This window comes from Stenella coeruleoalba (assembly GCF_951394435.1).
Source record: "Stenella coeruleoalba genome assembly, chromosome: 9".
In the NCBI taxonomy this organism is placed as follows: Eukaryota; Metazoa; Chordata; class Mammalia; order Artiodactyla; family Delphinidae; genus Stenella; species Stenella coeruleoalba.
This window is the reverse complement of record NC_137155.1, coordinates 6,412,313-6,435,906: the sequence shown is the minus strand read 5'-3', so window position 1 is coordinate 6,435,906 and position 23,594 is coordinate 6,412,313. Positions and strand designations below refer to the sequence as shown.

General features: G+C 46.2%; 1 protein-coding gene and 1 long non-coding RNA gene across 4 annotated transcripts in view; one reads left to right on the top strand and one right to left on the bottom strand.

The window, feature by feature from the left end:
* Window positions 1-19,936, top strand: part of LOC307192023 — a 74,155-nt gene extending 54,219 nt beyond the window's left edge. Inside the window, exons 4-8 of one of the 2 annotated variants that reach the window (XR_013829916.1) lie at window positions 11,024-11,183; window positions 11,327-12,599; window positions 14,617-14,780; window positions 17,834-18,943; window positions 19,801-19,936. This is a non-coding gene — a long non-coding RNA (uncharacterized lncRNA). Of the gene's footprint in view, window positions 1-11,023; window positions 11,184-11,326; window positions 12,600-14,616; window positions 14,781-17,833; window positions 18,944-19,800 lie in introns of those variants that run through there. The other variant, XR_013829917.1, reaches the window with a different exon arrangement.
* Window positions 16,828-23,594, bottom strand: part of EGFR (epidermal growth factor receptor) — a 188,629-nt gene continuing 181,862 nt past the window's right edge. The window contains exons 24-28 of one of the 2 annotated variants that reach the window (XM_079932429.1): window positions 22,899-22,996; window positions 21,270-21,437; window positions 20,812-20,859; window positions 20,024-20,213; window positions 16,828-19,398 (exon numbers count right to left, since the gene is read on the bottom strand). In XM_079932429.1, coding sequence (XP_079788555.1) covers window positions 19,037-19,398; window positions 20,024-20,213; window positions 20,812-20,859; window positions 21,270-21,437; window positions 22,899-22,996 — 866 coding nt within the window. In that variant the 3' untranslated portion in view covers window positions 16,828-19,036. The remainder of the gene's footprint in view (window positions 19,399-20,023; window positions 20,214-20,811; window positions 20,860-21,269; window positions 21,438-22,898; window positions 22,997-23,594) is intronic. The other variant, XM_079932430.1, reaches the window with a different exon arrangement.

Sequence of the window (23,594 nt, the reverse complement as noted above, 5' to 3'; positions counted from 1 at the left end):
ATTAAAGGCTATCTACCAGAATTGCAGCATTTATTCAGGGACAGGAGTGCAGTGACACAGCAGTCACAGAGCCCTGTCGGGGCTGGTAAAAGGGAGACTCAGTGAGGAGGTTTCAGGGGTCCTTAGGATAAGCAAATACCCCCCGAGAAAAGGGAGCCCCCTGCAGAATCCACTGTGGCTGTCCTGGGAATTCCTGGGGGCCTTCAGATTTAGATACTTTAAAATCATCTGTGTCATCACAGGAAAAGGGGGGACATAGGAAACAAGCTGTAGGCTCTGGGGGAGAGCAGGGCTTTGTTAGCTTTGTTCCCATCACATTTCCAGGGTCCAGAGCAGTTCCTGGCCCATGGTAGGTGCTCAGTAATGTTTGCTGAATGAATGAATGAATGAATGAAAACCTCCTAGTGGTAAGATCTGAACAAGTAGCTTCGACCCGGCGAATACAGGATTTATTTAAAATGCGCTTCCCTTTCCTTTGGGACGATCCTTTTATTGTTTTCAAAGGATGCTCCGCTTCTGTATCTCCTGCGTTCCAGTCTGTACCTTTTAGACTAAAGGATATCATCTTAGCTCCCACATTGGTTGTTTTGTTTATTTGCTTGCCCTTTGTCAGGCTCTGTGGTTTCACCTTGGCCATAACCGTTCCGGTTGTCAGGATGTCCTCTGGCAGCTGAGGGCGAGGCGTCCCCAGGTGTGGCTTCTGGCCAGCTTTCTCATGGTATGGTATTGCCGATGGCAATGGATTTTTTTTTTTTGGTGAGGAAGGGTAGTTCCTATATTTATAATTCGATAGCTTGCTCTTTTCCCTCAGCAATATGGTTTGGAAACCTCTCTCCATTTTGACGTAGGAATTCAGCTAATTCTATCTAAATATTGCACAGTATTCCATAGTGTAACCATACCTTGTTCTGACGGTGTGGTCCCACAAGTGTGCGTGCGCGCGCGTGTGTGTGCGTGCCTTCAACTTTACTTGCTGTGGGACACCAGCCTTAGTGTCTTCACAGCTCTCAACACCTTTCTTGGCACAGAGTAGGGCCATAAATATTTGCTGCAATGAGCCGGTGTCCTTCATTGCTGGTGTATACTCTGTGGGCCTGTCACTCTCAGGGGGCCCAGAATGACCGTATCCCAGGGTTGCTTGCTTTGACTTTGTGTCTGGAGCCCAGGCAGTATGCAGCTGACCCCGAGGAAATACCCCAGCTCTGTGGGCTCTGGTCCCAAACAAGGCTGACGTGATTTTTCCTATGTCCAAAACAGTAGTATAATGCAGCATTTTAAATGTTTCTTCATCTGTAATATGGGAAAATCATTTTTCTCTCTTAGTGTAGATATGCACTTAGCACAGCATCTGATCTATGTTAAAAATCAATATATATTACCAATGATTATTGTTTCTTTAGTTAATTCTTTCACTAGCCCAAGTATTCATTAGCACTTTACTAGTGCGTTCCTTTTGGTTAGTGTAATGGATGAAGCTTGGAATCCTCTTTTACTCTTGGATGTCAGCCGGCCTTTTTCAACTTGGGTACCGAGAGAGAATTTAGCTCTATAGGAAGAAATCTAAGCGATTATTGTCTTGATTCTCCCAAGGATGGTGCATAACTGCACAATTCTAGAAGGGCAGGGAGAAGTTTTTTGTTACATATAGTGGATTCCTGCATTAAGGCTAAATTCTTTGGTGGAACTGGGTTGAGACTGGCTTTGGGATGTGCTGCTTGAAGTGCATATATTTAAGGAAACTCTTCCTAGCATCCCCCTGCTCCAACTCATTTTTTAAAACACATTCCAAATCTTTCTGTTGCCAGTTCCTGTAGCCAGTAAACTTAAAAATATGGTTCTGTTTCTTAAGCATTAAAAAGTTATGTATTGAAACTTTGACCTATAATGGCAAAGGCTTGGATACTTAGATCAGCATCTCATTTAAAGAAACAAGATCCAAACAGAAATTCCAGGGCATACTTGGATCTCGCTTAAACTGTAAACACATGTAAACATGTGCTCTCACTAAAGTCTTTTATCCTCCCTGAGCCTCTTGCATCCTAAAGTGAAGAAGGCTCTCTGTTATAGACTGAATGTTTGTGTCCCCCCCAATCCATACATTGAAAGCCTGACCTCCAGTTAACGATGGTGTTTGGAGAAGGGGCCTCTGGGAGGTAGGGTTAGGTCAGGTAGTGAGGGTGGGGCCCTTGTGACGGGATTAGTGTCCTTATAAGAAGAGGCACCAGAGAACTCACTCTCTCCCTCTGTCTGCCTCATGAGGACACAGTGAGGAGGCTTCTCTCTGTAAGGCCTAGAAGAGGCCTCTCTACCTTTGCTTTGATCTTGGATTTGTCAGCCCCAAGATCTGTGAGAAATAAATGTCTGCTGTTTAAACCACTCAGTCTGTGGTGTGTTTTTATGGCAGCCCAAGCTGACTAAGACGCCCTCACTGTGGAGGGGCTCTGTCACCCCATCCTCAGTGATTGAGGAACCTGCATGCTCAGCCCAACTGCCTGCTGGCCACATCCTCCCGCTGCCCGCAGTGCCCCAGCACTGCTTTCTCCTTCCACTGACCTGTTCCCAGGAGACAGTACCACAAGGATTTTGTTCTGGGGAGAGAGAGCAGGGAGAAGAGAAAACAAAACAAGAAATTGCTAAATGTTTTGTTGTGAGTGGAGGGAAGGGAACTGACATACATTAAATTTTGTCCCAACACAACTGCCAAAGTAATATATATTCATTATAAAAGCCAAACAACACAGAAATATAGAAAATAAAAAGTGAAATTCCCTCCTTGCCACTTTATTATTTCACATACCGCTCCCTACTCACCACCCGTCTCCACCATTAATGGGCTGACACTAATAGTTCCAGATGGTTTCCAGATTGTGTGCACACACACCCACATACACACACACTCAAAGGTAGGTATATACACGAACATAAGCTTTTAAAAATAACAAAAATGTTATTCAGCAATTTGCTTTATTTCATCTAGAACTATATAATGAGCATTTATCCTGTTCTTTGTTACAACTGCTCAGAATTCCATACTATGGGTGCTCCATGATTTATTTAATAATTTCCTTTTTGATGGATATTAAGCATTTAAAAATTTTTTTTCTCTATTACAAATAATGTTTTACTGAACATTTTCATTCCTATATCTTTGTATAGTTGTTTGAATATTTGTCTTAGCTCAGATAGCCAAAACAAAACACTGCAGACTCGGGGCTTAAACAACAGACACGGATTTCACACAGTTCTGGAGGCTGGGAGTGTGAGATAAGGGGCCAGCGTGGTCAGGTTCTGGTGGGAACTCTTCCTGGTTGGCAGACGGCTGCCTTCTCGCCATGTCATCGTGTGGCAGAGAGCGTGTGAGCTCTGGTCTCTCTCCTCTTGTAAGGACACTAATCCCGCTATGGGGTCTCAGCCTCCTGATCTCACTTAACCCTAACTACCTCCCAAAGGCCCCATCTCCAAATTCCAGAACGAGAGCTTCAACATGAATTTTGGGGGGGAGAGATGTTCAGTCAATAACAGTATTTTAATAGAGTTTATTTCTACAAGTGAAATTGCCGTATCAGAGGATATACACATTTAAACTTTTTATTGTCCTCCAAAAAGTTTACGACACTTTATATTCCTACCAAAATGTGTGGTGAAAAGTGTTTATTGTTTCATTTTAATTGGCATTTTCTTGACTGTTAGTGAGGTTGAGTTACATTTTCATAAGTGTTATGAGTCATTTGTAATTTCTCCATGAATTATCCATTTATATGCTGTCAAAATTTTAGTAGGGTGTTTAACTATTTTTTATGAGTCCATTGGAATTCTTCATATTTTAAGATATTAATCCCTGATATATCTCAAAGTTTTTTCTCCTTATATGAATTTTGATTTTTTTACTGCTATTTCTTTCTTTAAAAACTAAAAAGAAGGGGATTCCTGCCCCTAGCATGCACCTCCCCAGAATGGTGCCCTGCCAACATCCCCAACAGACGTTTTCTGCATCCTCTGGGACCCGCAGGGTTGAGGATTCCCCAGAGTCGGCCCAGGTCCACGCAGTCCATCCTCTCTGGCTGAGGCAGCATGAAGTCCTTGGGGTTTTACAAGGCCAGGACCTGGCTGTGGATGTGGGAAGCCAGCCCATCAGAACACAAGAAGTATTTAAAGCATGTGATGAAGATAACAAAGGCTATCTAAGCAGAGAGTACTTTAAAGTTGCTGTTGTAATGCTGTTTGTGTACAAGCCCTCCAAGCCGTGTGGCTGACAGGGTCTTGGTGCTCTGGCCGAGTATCAGGCCTGAGCCTCTGAGGTGGGAGAGCCGAGTTCAGGACATTGGACCACCAGAGACCTCCTGACCCCACGTAATATCAATCAGCAAGAGCTCTCCCAGAGACCTCCATCTCAATGCTAAGACCCAGCTCCACTTAACGACTAGCAAGCTCCAGTGCTGGACACCCTATGCCACACAACTAGCAAGACAGGTACATAACACCACCCATTAGCAGAGAGGCTGCCTAAAATCATACTAAGTTCACAGACACCCCAAAACACACCACTGGACACGGTCCAGCCCACCAGAAAGACAAGATCCAGCCTCATCCAACAGAACACAGGCACCAGTCCCCGCCACCAGGAAGCCTACACAACCCACTGAACCAACTTTACCCACTGGGGATAGACACCAAAAACAACGGGAACTGCGAACGTGCAGCCTGTGAAAAGGAGACTCCAAACACAGTAAGTTAAGCAAAATGAGAAAACAGAGAAGTACGCAGCAGATGAAGGAGCAACGTAAAAACCCACCAGACCAAACAAATGAAGAGGAAATAGGCAGTCTCCCTATTACCAAAGAATTCAGAGTAATGATAGTAAAGATGATCCAAAATCTTGGAAATAGAATGGAGAAAATACAAGAAACGTTTAACAAGGACCTAGAAGAACTAAAGAGCAAACAAACAATGATGAACAACACAATAAATGAAATTAAAAATTCTCTAGAAGGAATCAATAGCAGAATAACTGAGGCAGAAGAATGGATAAGTGACCTGGAAGATAAAATAGTGGAAATAACTACCACAGAGGAGAATAAAGAAAAAAAGAATGAAAAGAATTGAGGACAGTCTCAGAGACCTCTGGGACAACATTAAACACACCAACATTTGGATTATAGAGGTCCCAGAAGAAGAAGAGAAAGAAAAAAGGGACTGAGAAAATACTTGAAGAGATTATAGTTGAAAACTTCCCTAATATGGGAAAGGAAATAGTCAATCAGGTCCAGGAAGCACAGAGAGTCCCGTACAGGATAAATCCAAGGAGAAACACACCAAGACACATATTATAATCAAACTATCAAAAAATAAATACAAAGAAAAAATATTAAAAGCAGCAAGGACAAAGCAACAAATAGCATACAAGGGAATCCCCATAAGGTTAACAGCTGCTCTTTCAGCAGAAACTCTGCATGCCAGAAGGGAGTGGCAGGACATATTTAAAGTGATGAAAGGGAAAATCCTACAACCAAGATTACTTTACCCAGCAAGGATCTCATTCAGATTCAACGGAGAAATTAAAAACTTTACAGACAAGCAAAAGCTAAGAGAATTCAGTACCACCAAACCAGCTCTACAACAAATGCTAAAGGAACTTCTCTAGACAGGAAACACAAGAGAAGGAAAAAGCCAACAATAACAGACCCAAAACAATTAAGAAAATGGTAATAGGAAAATACATATTGATAATTACCGTAAACGTGAATGGATTAAACGCTCCAACCAAAAGACATAGACTAGCTGAATGGATACAAAAAGAAGACCCGTGTATACGCTGTCTACAAGAGACCCACTTCAGACCTAGGGACACATACAGACTGAAAGTGAGGGGATGGAAGAAGATATTCCATGCAAATGGAAATCAAAAGAAAGCTGTAGTAGCAATTTCCATATCAGACAAAATAGACTTTAAAATAAAGACTATTAAGACAAAGAAGGACACTACATAATGATCAAGGGATCAATCCAAGAAGAAGATATAACAATCGTAAATATTTATGCACCCAACATAGGAGCACCTCAATACATAAAGGCAAACGCTAACAGCTATAAAAGAAGAAATCGACAGTAAAACAATAATAGTGGGGGACTTTAACACCTCACTTTCACCAGTGCACAGATCACCCAAAAGGAAAATAAATAAGGAAACACAAGCTTTAAATGATACATTAAACGAGATAGACTTAATTGATATTTATAGGACATTCCATCCCAAAACAACAGAATACACTTTCTTCTCATGTGCTCATGGAACATTCTCCAGGATAGATCATATCTTGGGTCACAAATCAAGCCTTCCTAATTTTACAAAAATTGAAATCGTATCAAGTATCTTTTCCAACCACAATGCTATGAGACTAGATATCAATTACAGGAAAAAAAATAAAAAATACAAACACATGGAGGCTAAACAATATGCTACTAAACAACCAAGAGATCACTGAAGAAATCCAAGAGCAAATCAAAAAATACCTAGAAACAAATGACAATGAAAACACGATGGCCCAAAACCTACGGGGTGCAGCAAAAGCAGTTCTAAGAGGGAAGTTTATAGCAATACAACCCTACCTCAAGAAACAAGAAAAATCTCAAAAAAACCCCCCCCCAAAATCCCAACCTAACCTTACACCTAAAGCAATTAGAGAAGGAAGAACAAAAACCCCCCAAAGTTAGCAGAAGGAAAGAAATTATAAAGATCAGATCAGAAAGAAATGAAAAAGAAATGAAGGGAACAATAGTAAAGAACAATAAAACTAAAAGCTGGTTCTTTGAGAAGATAAACAAAATTGATAAACCATTAGACAGACTCATCAAGAAAAAAAGGGCGAAGACTCAAATCAATAGAATTAGAAATGAAAAAGGAGAAGTAACAACTGACACTGCAGAAATACAAAGGATCATGAGCGATTACTACAAGCCACTATATGCCAATAAAGTGGACAACCTGGAAGAAATGGACAAATTCTTAGAAAAGCACAACCTTCTGAGACTGAACCAGGAAGGAATAGAAAATATAAAGAGACCAATCAAAAGCACTGAAATTGACACTGTGATTAAAAATCTTGCAACAAACAAAAGCCCAGGACCAGATGGATTCAAAGGCGAATTCTATCAAACATTAAGAGAAGAGCTAACACCTATCCTTCTCAAACTCTTCCAAAATATAGCAGAGGGAGGAACACTCCCAAACTCATTCTACGAGTCCACCATCACCCTGATACCAAAACCAGACAAAGATGTTACAAAAAAAGAAAACCACAGGCCAATATCACTGATGAGCATAGATGCAAAAATCCTCAACAAAATACTAGCACACAAAGCCAGCAGCACATTAAAAGGATCATACACCACAATCAAGTGGGGTTTAGCCCAGGAATGCAAGGATTCTTCAATATCTGCAAATCAATCAATGTAATACATCATATTAACAAATTGAGGGATAAAAACCATATGATAATCTCAATCGATACAGAAAAAGCTTTTGACAAAATTCAACACCCATTTATGATAAAAACCCTACAGAAAGTAGGCATAGAGGGAACTTACCTTAACATAATAAAGGCCATATATGACAAACCCACAGCCAACATCGTTCTCAATGGTGAAAAACTGAAACCATTTCCACTAAGAACAGGAACAAGACAAGGTTGCCCACTCTCACCACTGTTATTCAATGTAGTTTTTGAAGTTTTAGCCACAGCAATCAGAGACAAAAAAGAAATAAAAGGAATCCAAATCGGAAAAGAAGAAGTAAAACTGTCATTGTTTGCAGATGACATGATACTATACATAGAGAATCCTAAAGATGCTACCAGAAAACTACTATAGCTAATCCATGTATTTGGTAAAGTTGCAGGATACAAAATTAATGCACAGAAGTCTCTGGCATTCCTATACACTAATGGTGAAAAATCTGAAAGAGAAATTAAGGAAACACTCCCATCTACAATTGCAATAAAAAGAATACCTAGGAATAAACCTACCTAAGGAGACAAAAGACCTGTATGCAGAACACTGTAAGACACTGATGAAAGGGATTAAAGATGATACAAACAGATGGAGACAGACACCATGTTCTTGGATTGGAAGAATCAACATTGTGAAAATGACTATACTACCCAAAGCAATCTACAGATTCAGTGCAATCCCTATCAAACCACCAATGGCATTTTTCACAGAACTAGAACAAAAAATTTCACAAGTTCTATGGAAACACAAAAGACCCCGGATAGCCAAAGCAATCTTGAGAAAGAAAAAAGGAGTTGGAGGAATCAGGCTCCCAGACTTCAGACTATACTACAAAGCTACAGTAATCAAGAAAATATGGTACTGGCATAAAACCAGAAATGTAGATCAATGGAACAGGATAGAAAGCCTAGAGATAAACCCACGCACATATGGTCACCTTATCTTTGATAAAGGAGGCAAGAATATACAATGGAGAAAAGAAGGCCTCTTCAATAAGTGGTGCTTGGAAAACTGGACAGCTACATGTAAAAGAATGAAGTTCTTTAGTCCATCTGGAATTTGAAATAGAGCTCTAATTAATTTTCTAATTAATTTATTTATAATTAAATGTGTAAAAGTTTTCTCCAAAATCATTCATTGGGGAGCCTTTTATTCCTCCACTATCTGGAAATGTCATCACTATCACATGCTATACTTCCATGTACATGTCTGTTTCCAAAAATTCTAATTTTTTTCCTTTAATTATTTCCTGTAGCTACATTGGTCCTATGCAGCTTTAATTATTTTAGTTTTATGTAGTGTATTTTTATATCGTTGATATCACTACCCAATTGTTTTCCAAATGTTCCTGGCTACTGTCATGCGTTTTCTTTTTTGGATTCCAAGTTCTAAAACTTCTGCTTCTCAAAATAATGATTGAAATTTTCAGTTGACTTTATATAATAATTAGGAGAGAATTGGTATTTTTACAAGATTAAGTCCTCTTATCCATGAATACAGTATATCTTTTAAGTCTTCTTTTATGCCTCAGCAAAGTTCTATAGTTTTTGTTTTCATACTGTTCTTGCACATTTAAGTTTACATTCAGCTATTCTGTAGTTTTAGTGCTATTTTAAATGGGATTCTTTTCCATTACATTGTCTAATTAATGATTGATGGTATGCGGGATTAGTGACACTTACAGGTGGCCCCCCTACTGAGTTTTCTCATTTTATTAATGTTGGTTGATAATGTTTTCAGCCAGTTGTTTGGGGTCAGCAAACTTCTTCTGTGAAGGGACCGATAGGAAATATTTTTGGCTTTGCTGGTCATAGGAGCCCTGTTGCAGCTACTCAGATCTGCCACTGCAGTGTGGAAGCAGCCGTAGGCAATAAAGGAATAGATGAGACCATGTTCCAATAAAACTTTATTTACAAAAACAGGCTGCTGGCTGGATTTGACTATTGGACATGGGACAGGGTTTGCTGACTATATTCTAAGGATGCAAATATATTGTATATGAATAATATGCTTTTCCTTGTCTCCAAAACAGTGGATTTCAGAAGAGTGTTGAATAATAGGCATGATAAAAGTCACTCTTGTCTTGTTCTTATTTAAGGTGTTGGTATCTCACCATTAAGTTCAATGTTTCTTATTAAATTTTTGGCAGATATCTTTACCCAGTTAAAAGTGTTTTCATCTATTCCTAGGTTACTAAGAGATTTTAACAGCAGTGTAATTGAATTTTAGCAAATGCCATGTATCTCTTAATATTCACATTTTCCCTATTATTTCTTCATGAATATAAACAAAATATCTTATAATGAACTGTCCTTGAATTAATGGAAGAAATGATTCCATTTCCTGTATTTCATTAAAGATTTCTATATCTGCATTCATAAATGAAGCCATAATTTTCTTTCTATAATATTTCTTTGATTTTTTAGTACTATTCTAACTTTTGTTGAATGAATTGGGAAACGTCCCATCTTTTTTTATGCTCTGAAATATTTTAAATGATATCAAAATTAACTATTCTTTGCAGGTTTGCTAGAACACCCAGAAATTATTTGGGTTTAGTGAACTTTTTCAGTGATGGGCTGTGCCGTTTCCATCTCCTCTGTTACTCATTGATCTTTATGAAGCAGGGTCCTCCCAGCACCTCTTTGCCCCCTATGGCTAAAGCCTGTGTGCTGCGTGGGATCCGTTCCACTTAGACTTGCTGTTGTGGAAACTGGTCAGCTGAGTGGACGTGAGAGCAGAAGAAACCCGTCATAGGTTAAAATGTCTCCCCCATTTCTGTTTGAGTTCCGGAATGGTTAAATTATACAATAAGGAAAGACAGAGGAGACGCAGAAAAGGCAGAAAAGGCAAGCTCTTTAGAGATAAAGTAAGTGGTAAGGAGAGGCCCTGAGCCCCTCCGGAGTAGAAAAGAGGGCGGGTACCCCTCCAACTTCTACTTCCACCCAGAGGGAGCAGGGCTAGATTGTTAAAGGGCATCACTGGTTCAAGGAAAGAAGGGATTTTGCACTTTGGAAAATTCGATGGGCGTTTAAGGCTCCTGGAAACCTTGGGCTTTCCGCTCCCTGCTGAGTTGTCAGGTTGCCTTTGCTGGGGCCACACCAGCTTCAGCTCCGGGTGTTGGGGACCCTGGCTTGTAGTGCTCTCTAGCTCCCTCCCCCTCACCACCCTCGGATCCCTGGATACATCCTTTCCTGGGGGCGGGGTAGGAGGTAGGCAGAGCGCCCCTGCAGCCTGCCCTCTGTCTTCATGCTCAGGTGCTGGTCCCCTAGGAATTCCTTGCCCAAGCGGCCCGGCTGACAGCACCTTATGGTGCAGACCACCTGGAGAGGTGGGGGGCCACCTGCTGTGCGTGGGGCTGAGCCACAGGTGAGACAGCGTGGTTGACGCACGGCTCCCGTCTGTCCTGCTCTGCGACCTGCACGCGTGATGTGCCTTGACGGGACAGCTCTGTGCTTGGGCTCATCGGGGTTGACTTTCAGGCATGGAGTGAAAGATGTATTTTTGTTTTCTTTAGAACCTAGTATCCAGCTTTTCTAGCTCAGTGTCCAGGGCAGGAGGAAGAGGCTGCAGGCAGAAGCCGTGGCGGACCTCAGCGTGGGCCTGGCCGTCCTTGCACTGTTGTCTCCCAGGGCGCCGTGCCTGCCTGGGGGGCCGGAGGGCGAGGCTCCTTCAAGGTACACATTTACAAACTACAAATGATGCCCTCAGGCTCTTTATTATGTTTTGTTTACTGTGTTTTTGAGGCCAGGGCAAAAATTAGATGTGATCTTACGGCTTTTCTACCCAAGTTTTTAAATGTCCTCTCCTGGGTGTGAAGGAAGGAACTGGATGGCCTGGAGGACGAGCCAGGATACGACACAACCTGGAGAACCGGCTCAGGAGGACTTGCCCACGCCCTGAACAAGCGGAAAACCCAGGGAAGAACCGTCTCATCGTTTTCAAACCCTCCTATTCTTGGGAAAGCTTTTCTCTCTCCAGAGAGCTGTGATGACTTTGCCTTTGTGATTCCAAAGGCAGAATCCCTTCAAGCTGAAACCCCATGTGCACTGCGCTTCAGCTAGGGTTCCGGGGGCGGGGGCGGGGGAGAGCGGGCTGCTGCTGCGTTTGCCCTGAGCAGGATGGAAGCCACGACCTTCCCGTGGGGGTGACATTTCAGGCTCCAGGCAGCCGGGGCCCCAGCACTGTCCCTGTCTGCCTCCCCCTTCTCTCCGTGAGGGTTCAGCCCTGATGGAAGGCTGTGAGCTCTAAGAGGCCCAGGGCACCGAGCACACTAGGGGCTGGGGGCTCGGGAGGCCAGGGAGGCCTGGGGGTCCCACAGCGACCCGGAGAGGTCCCTGGATCCGCCTATGCTTCCGGAACCTGGTTATCCTGCAGTCCTGCTGCCACCTGAGTGACAGATGCCCCTCAGCCTGTGCTGCACGCAGGTGACAAATGATCTCCGGGAAGCACCGCACCAAACAAAGCTGCGCCTCCCCTGGAAGTGACGGGCGCCTACGCGGCCAGCATCAGGGAGGTTGTGACACGGGGAGCCTGGGCGGTGGCCTCGGGAGGGTGGCACGGCTCCGGGTGACTGCGCCCCCTGCCTGGGCGCTCCCTCCCACCACCCGCTGCCCCTTACGGCCAGTTCAGATGACCGACCCCCTCCGGTTCCCTGAGCCGCTCAAGGATTTAACCTCAACACAGCATCTTCCCTCAGCGCTGCTGGTTTCCTCCACGGGCGAGTGAGGAAATGGCGCAGGGTGGGCAGGCAGGTCTTCCCCGTGGTACGGGGGGCGATGGGGAGAGAGTTGGAGCAGCTGGGCCCGACGCCCGAGCACAGGGTTGTGGTTTGTGAACGTCTCTGACTTTCAGTGTTTATTACGGAGCAGAATCGCAACAACAAACTTCTGGTGTCCCGAGGAAACACAACCTTGCTACAGACTCATCTCTTCCGCAAGGAGGCCTCTCTCTTGGAGGACATCTGGAAAGGGGAGATCTTGGGAGGTGTGCCCTGCACGACACGGCATTGAGACGGCTCCACTCGCTGAAGCGTATCAGGCCCTACGGTGTAGACGGCGGGAGCGGGAAGCCTGGGGAGCAGAGGGCATACGGTAACTCTCCATAATTTCTCCTCGGTTTTGCAGTTGTTGAAACTCAAACTGCTCTAAAAATAAAGTTTATTAATGAACGTTAAAAAGTTGTCAGGAAAGAGCATCTACAGTAGGTCAGATATGATTAATAACTAATATCAACACTGCATTAACAGGAATGCAATATTATTTTTTATAAGGTAAGTATGAGTAACGAACAATGAATAGTATACATCTAATTTTTTAATACTCCATATACAATCAACATGTTTTGATCAACAGTGTAAACCATATAAAAGAAAACCTTGCTTTCCATTTGTACAAATATTGCTTTCATCATAGCAAAACTTTACAATGTTAAAACGTACCATAGATAGAGGCTATAAAAAGTATTGCTTGTTTCAAAACGAAGTTATTGGTGTCTGAGGCTAATCAGTTACATCATCACCTCTACTATCAGTCATCAGATCCATAGCATGTCTTTGTTTCCAAGAGTGTATATTAGACAGCAAGATTACTCTGTAGCCAAATTAAGTCAAAAGGGTTTCTGTTTTTAAAAAAATAAATAAGTAAACGCACCTAAAACTGTGTAGTTTTATCTACCAGGTGATAGGGTGGGGATTTTTAGTACTTCTGCTGGCAATTCAGATGGGAATGTGTAATCTCGGAAGGCATATTGTGCTTGTGGAAGAGAAAACAGTACTAATTGCTTCAGATTTTATCCCAGATGTAATATAGAAAAAAAATGTAAGACGTGTTTCTTAAAGCAAGCATCCTCTCACTGGCTCTGGTTTTTACCAACGCCATCCAACTACTCATGCAGTCTCCTTGCCGGCTCCCTCTGTGGCTAACTGCTTCCCTTCTCCCTGGGCAATAAAGGATGCACAGCGGCTCCAGGCAGGGCAGCCAGCTGGTTGCACAAGCAGCAAGGATGCTCACGATCAGTCCACTTTCAATGGAAGACATGGAAAAAAGGGGTCTGTTCTGTATTTCCTTTTGGCCCTCTCCCCTCTAGTGCTTGGGCACGTGCCCTGGACCCTCCCCGTCCAGCCAGGTTCCTGACGCTCAGCGAGTGATGCTGGGTTTTTTAAAAAATTAATTAATTTAATTAATTTATTTTTGGCTGTGTTGGGTCTTCGTTGCTGCGCACAGGCTTTCCCTAGTTGTGGCGAGCGGGGGCTACTCTTCGTTGCGGTGCAGAGGTTTCTCATTGCGGTGGCTTCTCTTGTTGCCCAGCAGGGGCTCTAGGCTCACAGGCTCAGTAGTCGTGGCTCGTGGGCTCTAGAGCACAGGCTCAGTAGTTGTGGCGCATGGGCTTAGGTGTTCTGTGGTATGTGGGATCTTCCCAGACCAGGGCTGGAACCCATGCCCCCTGCATTGGCAGGTGGATTCTTAACCACTGCACCACCAGGGAAGTCCGATGCTGGGGTGTTTGTGCTTGGGACTTCTCTCAGTCCTCAGGTGTCTACAACTGCAGAATCTGCCTGCGAGTCCACACACCTGTGGCTAATCCCTAGGCAGGTGGTTCTCAGCCTTGGCTGCACATCAGAATGATTTTAGGAGTTTTACAAAGTATATAGATCCTGGGTTTCGCTGGCCTGAGGCACGGCTGGGCCTCAAGATTTCAAGAGCTCCCCCCTCGATTTCACTGTGCAGCCGGCGTTGAGAACCCCATCCCTAGGGTGTGGGAATGGCTTAGTTTGGAAGACCTTTGGTGGCATTCATCAAACATGCTAAACATTATTAGGGCTCTGCTGGTATCTCTCGTCTATATTGTAATTGCATATCAATGGTAAATACAAAAATAAAATCCTTTGCATCAAAGTCAGATTGGGATAGGGAAACCAACAAAGTGCTCCGCTACTGTTTTTCGCACATTTACAGGGTCCCGTTGGCAGATGGGTGGAGCACGGCATGCAGCTGAAGTTGTGTATTAGTCGTAACAGTGATTCTTTCCCACTGAATTGCCCCAGAGTCAAATGAACCTGCTTCAGACCAAGAAACTAAATGTGCTTTCCACCTTTTTCTCACTTTATAGATATAAAAACGAGTCTCCTCTTCATCAGGACAACGACCTAGCCTAGCTCTGCAATGATGTTGTGCCTTTTTATGAGAGAGAAGAGAATTTCCTCTTGTTTCAGTCAAATCCCTTTAAACAAAAATTTCCGTTTCAAATTTTGATTCTCTTGCAGTCTTTCTAAGGTAAGCTATTTCTTTTAGTAGAAAAGTGAGTTTTCCTATAAATACACCTTACAAAGTTCAGTGCTGAAAAAAGTTACAAAAATAGGCTTACGTTTAAAAATCTTGTTGGAATGTGTCTTTAATAGTAAAAAATCTGTGCTCCTGATGCAGCCGGTGTGATTGGTGACAGAGGTAGGGGTTTCTATTCACTAAGGTTTTACAGCCCCAGCAAAGAAAAAACACAGATCATTATGTTGTAATAATGTGCTCGTCACCAGGAAAGAAATGCAGAGTAGATGTTAAGGGCAAGTTCAACAGCTGTTGCTTTGGGTGAGCAGCTCATTCCCTGCAGCAGGAGATGGATTTTTCTAATACTTCTTAGGAAATGAAACTGTCCAGGGCTTTCTCAAGGCTCAGATTTGGGTATCTGCCACTTTCAGGATCAGTTAGCTGCTGGTGACAAGGAATTAGAGGCTTCTGGAATGGCCACCAGTGGCTGAGTCTCCAGGCACACCAGGGACTGTGGGCTCGTTCTGGCCCTGCCTCAGGAATCTCTTCCACACACACAGTTTCTCTGATTCTGCCCTGACTTGGGGGCACGGTGTAGACGCCTAGGCTTGTACAAGGGAAGGTGACTTTAGAGATGAGGGTTTCAACTCTGGTTGCCCATTACAGTCACATGGGGAGCCCGTAGAATTCCCATTCACTTGGTCCTTTTGAGCTCACAGGGGGTCCTGGTGGGCAGCAAGGGCGAGAACCGTGGCACTGAAAGCGAGCAGCTGCATCCTATACGCTGAGCACGCCACGAGCGGGAGGCCACCGGCCCAGGGCTGAGTCTCCCCTGCAGAGCCTTTCCTTAGCACGGCTGCTTCCCAAACTCTGGTGCTCATTAGAGTCACCTGGGGGAGCTCTGAAACTCCCTGGGCCCAGGCTGCCCTGAGGCAAATTCAGACCCTTTTTCGTTGGGACCCAGGAGACTCCCAAGGGCAGCCAGCCTGAGAACCACGACCTTTGTGCTTCTGCAATTCATGGTTCACGTCTGTCTGCAGTGGGGGCGGGGGAGGACTAAAGCTCAAAATGAAGAACTTTCAACAAATACCTAAGCCTTAGTGTCAGCTGGAATGCAACCTGCTGTCTCCACCACTGTGCCCCTAGCTGTAGAATCAGTGACAACTCGGACCAGAGCAAACCTAGAGTTTGGAAGATTCGCCTGTCTTCCTGAGGTGACAGAACAATTTTTCGTAGCGTGTGACAACAGGGACTCCTTAAAGATTATGTGAGAAGATGTGTGTCAGGCCCACTGGACAGCTGACCCTGGAATGACTCAGGCTGGGGTGCTGACCCTTCTGAGCAGTGGACCCGCCAGTAACTTTAGCAAGTCGGCGCTCTGCAGCCTCCGGTTCTTTATGTGAGGATTCAGCCAGCTGGGGCTCGCGTAGAACTGCCACGTTCACTAGGGAAAGAATCCACGCCTCAAGAGACCCGCACCCATGCTGTTCAAGGGTCAGCTGTAAATGTTAGCCTCCGACTCTTACTTCCCCCTGACCTGTGTCCAAAGGCCTGGTCTGGAGCTGAGCCGTGGGGAAAGGTTCCAGGGATGGCTGGGGAGGAAACAGAAGACAGGCTCTCTGTGGGACCTCGGGGCCTCGTGTCAACTAGGAGGAACCAAAGGGGTGAGCGTTAAGCCCTGAGGTCTGGCCAGTCAGAGCCACGATGTGGGAATCCTGGAGCCCTGGGAGCCCCCCTCCTGACCTCTCAGGGACCCCTGGACTGGACTCAGGCTCTCTTGGGCTCTGAAGCATCTACAGGCCCCCCTGCACCTCCTTGGACAGACATAGTGAGACCATTCTAGGAAACAATCTTTAAGAGAATTTAGCAACTACATTTTATGCAGGAAAACTGAAATACAAAGAAGAAAAAAGCTGAATAGTTCCCGCTGTTTTATTATGTTATAGTAAAGTATTTCAAATTACAAAAATACTAGGGTTTTAGCGCTACAGTTGGACCAGCACCCTGTGGTCCTCCCTCACCATCTGTTTCCTGACAAGTAAGTGACAGCAGAATGTGAATCGTTGTGTTTCTCAGGGCTGGATAAGTCGTGGGCTAAAGTATTTATGTTCTGAGGTGAATAAATAATGAAAGTGGTTTACTGACAAGGACATAAAATTTCAGATTCTTAAGAGGTGTTGTTTAATCTTTCCTCAAATCATTTTCAAATCCCCCGTGGGGACGGACCCGAAGGGCCCCTGGGGAATGTAACTCCCAGGCCGGAAGGGGCAGTGGGCCTGTAGACCGGCTGCACGAGTGGTTCCTGCGGCAGATGTCTCCGTGGTTGAGGCTCCCTCTGCTGGGAACGCACTTTCCATTTTCCAGTGGCTGACGCCCTGGGGGGGTCTTTTAACCCAACTCCACCACGGCTCCTCCAGGACCCGGTCCCCCTTACTCCCTGCTTTGTGCTGTCACGGTGCTGGGCTGACATGTCACGTCTGGCATGTGTCATATCGTTTTAAGGCTGGCGTTTGTGAGTCAGTTTTCTTTGCTAAATTGTGAATTTCGTGGAATCACGGATTATGTTTTGTTTATCTTCAGTACCTATGCCAGGCTGGTAAGGTGTTCAAGGGTATTTGGAACACGATGTGATGGAATTGAATTGAATATAGTTTATATTTCCACTGAGACAAGATAAAATACTTTGGTAACAAAACTGGGGCCCTGATCCATGTGAGTCAATAAATAACTTAAAAGCTAAAGGAAAATCGTGTATGTGGGATGTGGGATGGGCGGCTGAAAATACTGTCTGAAACACTTCTTCCTGGCTGAGGTGGGTGTTGACTAAGAGTGTTTATAACACTGTCTACCAAGAAGGGCGTTAACAGTCAGGGTGCGGGGACACGGGTGAGAAAATGCTGGTGTCCTAAGCAGCAGGTCCTCCAATTACAGGGAGTTATTTTAAGGGGAAATTGTTTTCTTCTTCTCACATGCCTATAGATGCTATGAAGGCAGTATCATCAAATTAAATTTCATATTTACCGCTTGAATTCCACACGACACAAACTGCTGTCTCTATTCTAAAGCGTGCCAGTGGTGGTGAGGGCGAGACATTTCCGCAGAGCTGCCCCAGAGCCTGGACCCTTCAGCTTACCAAGGGAAGGAGGAGCTTCGGGGCCGCTTGCCAGTGAGGGGCAAAGTACCCTTGGAGGAAAAAGCCTGGAAGTGAAATAAAAAGAAAACTATCTTCCGTGAGTAGCTTGAACAAATTTTTTTTTTTTTTTGTCGGGGGGAGCTAGAAGTTGTAAGAGCAGCTTCGTTCTTGCAGTCTCCCGATACATGCCTGTCCCCTGACCCCCAAAGGACCTGATGTGTTTCCTCTGAGACTCACATCTGGGGGATTGGTCCCCTTTTGCACTGTCATTCCATCTCAATTAAAGGCAACTGGTCTGAATGCTGACGAATGAAATATGAGCCGGTCTTGGTTACCGTCCCCTCCTGCTGACAGGGAAAGCATGCTGAATTTCACCGCAGTGGAATGGAAAAGAAACAAATCTGATACTTGTAATTAGAAAACACGGGTCAACCAATGGAGAGTTAAGTACCATGGAGACATTCATATAAAAGTAAGTCTGAGGAAGAATTCTACCCCCTCTGTTTCTTCCTTGCCCAGGAAGAGTTCCAAGTGGCTTATCCTCTTGCACCTGCCGTGATTTGATATAGTACCAATCGGGCCTGCTTAGGATCCAGAGGACTGGTTCGTTATTCAACTGTCTTGCAGTGGAAGAGTCTCCAAGCGGAGCCAATGGAATCAAGTGTTAGCTGGAAGGCTGACCCTTGCTTCTCGGTCACAGGTGGGCCTGGGTCAACTCAGTGCCACAGGTGCTACGAGCAAGACTGTCCCTCATTGGACAAGCCCATTGAGAGCAAAATCAATGACAAAACCCCAGAGGTCCCCAAGCAATAAAACTCCTTAAACATATTTAGTGTTTTTCAAATATACCTCATTGAAAGGTGAACTTCTGCCCAAATGGACATTCTTTCTGGATGCCTTTTGTGGAAGCCTCACAGTCTGAAGACAAAGGAACGTCCCTCCAGCTCCCCTAAGTGCATCCGAGTCGGGGGCACTTGTTGGCTGAAAGATGGGCTGATCACGGCAGATGCGGCCAAACCAGTCCATGGGTCCAAGAGTTAATGTGAGTATGGCTGACGGGACTGAGTAGCTGCCGTGGCTTGGTCCTGGGGAATGAAGGGGCTGGACTTTTTAGGGCTGAGGCCGTCCTCCATGGTCAGGCCCCGGTAAGGTCGCTGCCCGCTGGTGCTACCCTTAGGTATTCTGCATTTTCAGCGGCAGAACCCTTAAAGATGCCATTTGACTTGGCTTCCTTGGGAAGGAAGGCCTGCTGGTAGTCAGGGTTGTCCAGGTTAATTTGGTGACCGCCTTTCTGTGCCCAGAGGGCAGGGCCGTCGAGCACACCGTTGCTGCAGGCGGGATGGGTGGTGTTGAGATACTCAGGGCTGTCCACGGCATTGCTGTGGGAATTCTGGTAGTGAGGGTCTCTGCCTGGAGCCGGGTTTAGAGGCTGATTGTGATAGACGGGGTTCTGGACAGAGCCCGCGGGCCTTTTGGGAATAGACTGGTTTACGTATTCTGAAATTGAAAAGAAATCAGACGTAATCAGCAAAGCATCATCCTAAGCAGGATTCCACGGCTCATTCTGAAGCCGTGAATATTCAGTGAGGCAACGGGTGACAGAAGCAGGGAAGCCTGGGGAGACGACTCTCTGGCTAAAATAAATTGCGCTGTTTTCTGTCCTTCTCAAAGCAATGGGCACGTTTATCGTTTGCCAATTTAAAGTCCTCAGAGGACAGCCTCCCTTGAGGGGTGTGTGTGTGTGTGTGTCTGGGGATAAAGCTTAGATTAGGGAAATACATGTTTCACAGGCCAAGAATGGAGCCAGCAGAGAGAACAGAGATCAAATGTGTCACACACACACCCACACATGCTCACACACTGACACATGTATATCTCTGCTGTTTGCTTCAATTCTAGAAAATGTGCAGATTCATTCTATAGACAGCCTGGACATGCCTTGAGCCCCTCAGAGACCCGTGCACACGCCCAGCGGTTTCTGTCGATCGGCCTCTTCCTCCATCCATCGTGTCTGCACGCGTGCCATGGGCCCCACCTCCGGACCAGCTCGAAAGCAGCAGCTGGCCGGGGCACTGGGGACGGGGGCTCAGGGGCATGGCTGCTTCCAGAGTGAGGCACTCACCGGGTGCTGGAAGGAAGGCGTCATCTATGCTGTCCTCGGTCAAGGTGCCAGTGGGGTCTGAGCTGTACCGCTGCAAGAAGCTATCTTCCTGGAGGGGATAGCTCTGCTGGGGAGGAGATGAGGCAAGGTTACTCCAGCCAGTGCCGCTCACTTCGGCGGGGGTATCAGGATCACCTGACAGCCCGTTCACCTGCAGATAATGATTCAGCAGGTCTAGGAGAGGACCCGCACCACCCACAGGCGGCCCACAGACCCCAGGGCAAGTGGCACGGCCCTGGCCGGGGCCGTCCAGCAGGGCTTTCTGCAATGACAGACATGTTCCGTAGTCTGTGCTCGTCCACGCGGTAGCTACTAACCACATGTGTGAGGAACTGAATTTCAAATTGTAACTTAAGCAGCCACATGTGGCTGGTGGCTGCTACACTGGTGAGTGTGGGTCTAATCAAGGCTTCACACACCAAGCAACAGCATCACCTGCAAGGTGGGCTCACATACAGACGGCCAGGCCCCTCCCCGCAGATCCTGAGTCAGCAGGTGCGGGGTGCTGGCCCGACCGTTCGCATCTCTAACAACTGCCAGGTCCATGACCTGCACGACGCGCTGTCCTTCAACTCTATCTTCAATAGCATTTTGATAAGTGATAGCTAATTGCTGGCCTTAGGGTAGGGATCAAACAACACAGGAAGGAAAATCCCAGCTTTCTGAGTTAGGGTGGGCATTTCTTATGTCTAATAGAGCCATGGTACAGAGCTGTTATTTAATTCTGCTTTACAGGAGTTGATACCTACCCCGTTTCGATCACCGCAAGCCACAGTGGGTGTGTTGCTGGTGGAGCTCTGAAAAAGAATCACAGCTGTTTACGGTGCACGTGGACGCTCGCCCATCCCCACTGAGAGCAGGACAGCGGGGGGGGGGGGGGGGGGGGGGGGCGGGGGGGGCGGGGCTCCGGGAGTGGGCGCGGTTAAAGGGGCTTGATTCCGTCTTGACTCGTTAGCTTTAGAAAAACTAGATTTAGTTCTGACTTAACGCTGTTCCTTAGTGGACCAGAAGAGGGTATGACCCAGTTGTTGCAATGCAGTAAGATAATTAATACACTGAATTGCTTCATTCTGATTTTGCCTTTACCGTCTGGTTAACGTCTACCTCTTTGTCTCCGCGTGAGTTCCACAAGACGGGTATCATTTTTTGCTAAAACTCAACCTGTTCAAACCAGGAGGCAGAGCTTGAACAAGAGTGACTTTGGTACCAGAGAACTGAGGAGGGGCGTCCGGGAGCTGGCGGGGCTGTGGAAGAAGCCCTGCTGGGGGATGAGGTACTCGTCCGCATCCACGACATCTTGCATGTCCTCTTCGTCCATCAGGGCGCGGTAGAAGTTGGAGTCTGTGGGGCTTGGCAAATGCATCCTCTCGTCCCCCTGGCACAGAGATTGTGAGACCATTAGAAAGGTCCAGAGAGCCGCTGTTCCACCCACTGGCTGTCAAGGCGGGTCTGCTGTCAGCAGGTGGCTTGTGTGTTTGCCAATTTAGTTCTAATACACTCGTTCCCCCTCCCCCTGCCTGGGTCTGTGAAGTACAGCTCCTCCTTCCATGTCCCCAGACCTGGAACTAAGACACTGAAAATTCCCTGATGTCTCAAAGTCCTCAAAGGAAATGCAGACAGCTCAAGAGGAAAAAGGAAGGACCAAAGCCACAGCATTCAGAGTGCTGTGCTGTGTACAATGAGAAATACACATCTGGTCGTCTTCCCTGCTCCTGGCACAGAGCTCCTAAACCCCTGGAATTCCCTATGTGTCTCTTACATTAACCAGGAGACTTCTGGAAGCACCTAAAGATGGGGGCTGGTGGCCAGTGGAGACAACCATGTGATCACACGGAACTTTCAGTCTCGCCCCTAACCTCCAGGGAGCGCAGAGGGACTAGGGGTCGAAGCTACTGCCAATGACCAGTGATTTAATCAGGCCTATGTAATGAAGCCTCCATAAAACCCTGAAAGGACAGGGTTCAGAGGTTCGGGGTGGTGAACCGCTGGAGAGCTGGGGAGAGTGGTGCACCCAGACAGCACGGAAACTGCGCCCTTCCCCCATGCCTTGCCCCTTGCATCTCTTCTGTCTGGCTGTTCCTGAGTTATACCCTTCTAGAGTAAACCAGTGATCCAGTAAGTAAAAAGATTTTCTGAGTTCTGAGAGCCACTCTAGCAAATTAATGGAACCCAAGGAGGGGGTTGTGGGAACCTTCTGCCAGATGGTCAGATGCCCAGGTGACAACCTGGACTTGGGACGGGCATGTGACCTGGGGGGAGGGGAAGTGGCCCTGGAGGACTGTGGGATCTGACGCTGTCTCCAGGTGGACAGTGTCAGATCGAGCTGAACTGAAGGACACCAGCTGGTGCTGGAGAACTGCTTGCTTGGTGGTGTGGGGTCTCTCCCCTCCAACACACACACCCTGCGATTGCTGAGCAGAACCTTGAGGCGTTTTGCAAAGTGTTTTGCATGTATTATTTCACTGAATCTTTAAAGCAGCTCTGCGAGCTTAGTTTCGTTAACCTAACGTTGTAAGTACAGAGTCAGGGATCTGAAGCCCCAGGTTTGCCCGACACCAAAGCCCTGGTCCTCCAGGAGAGCAACATAAGGCTTTGGCTAAGGGGACCATGATATGAGCTGAGTGTGAGGGGCTCACAGGGGTGGCAGATGGAGCTGGGGGCCCCACGGCGCACTCCACTTAGTCCACAGCTTGGGCTGCGCTTGTCCTAATGCACTGAGGATTAATGGTGTGACCTGCGAGACGGGGAGGCTGTGTCGGCACCGGACGGAGCACAGTGACATTTGATGCATATTAGACGGATTTTCCCAGTGGGTGTGCAGACTGGGATCTGGTACCTGGATGACAAGGTAGCGCTGGGGGTCTCGGGCCATTTTGGAGAATTCAATGATCAACTCACGGAACTTTGGGCGACTATCTGCATCGATCATCCAGCCTGGGGAAGGAAGGAGGAAAGTCAGTGCAATTAGAGCCCTGAAAGAAGTGATAAAGATGGCATCGCTGAGAGAACGCACTTACGGTGAGATTCTTTTAGACAAATAAACGAGGACGAAACCTAATCTGTGACAGGTTTTTCAGTCTTGGCAAACCAGCACTGATTACTGTTTAAAGACCATGATGCCATCACATATCGGAGTCAGAATGACAACAACATGCTCTAAGTTCCTGCACCTCCCCTTCCAAGGGCCAGCATTCTGGTGTCATCACCTTAAGTGACTGCAGGATATGCACTGCTTTCTGTGAACCGCTCGGACTGGAGGGTGCCCTGAGTCCAGGTCTCTCGGTGAAGCCCTCCCTTGACCTTCACCCTCATCCATGTTCACTCAGCAGTCTAGTAAGCTGGAAACCAGATTCGGTTTAGGGAAAATTAGGGACTTTCTTAAGAACCTCGGCGTCTGGGAATTCCACACCCTGGTGCTTTCACTGTATCACACACTGAAGCAATCACATGTGTACGTGACAGGGGGTGCTTCGGTGCCTTCCATGGTGGGGATACTTCTGTCAGCCGTGCCAGTGCATTTGAGTACACGATG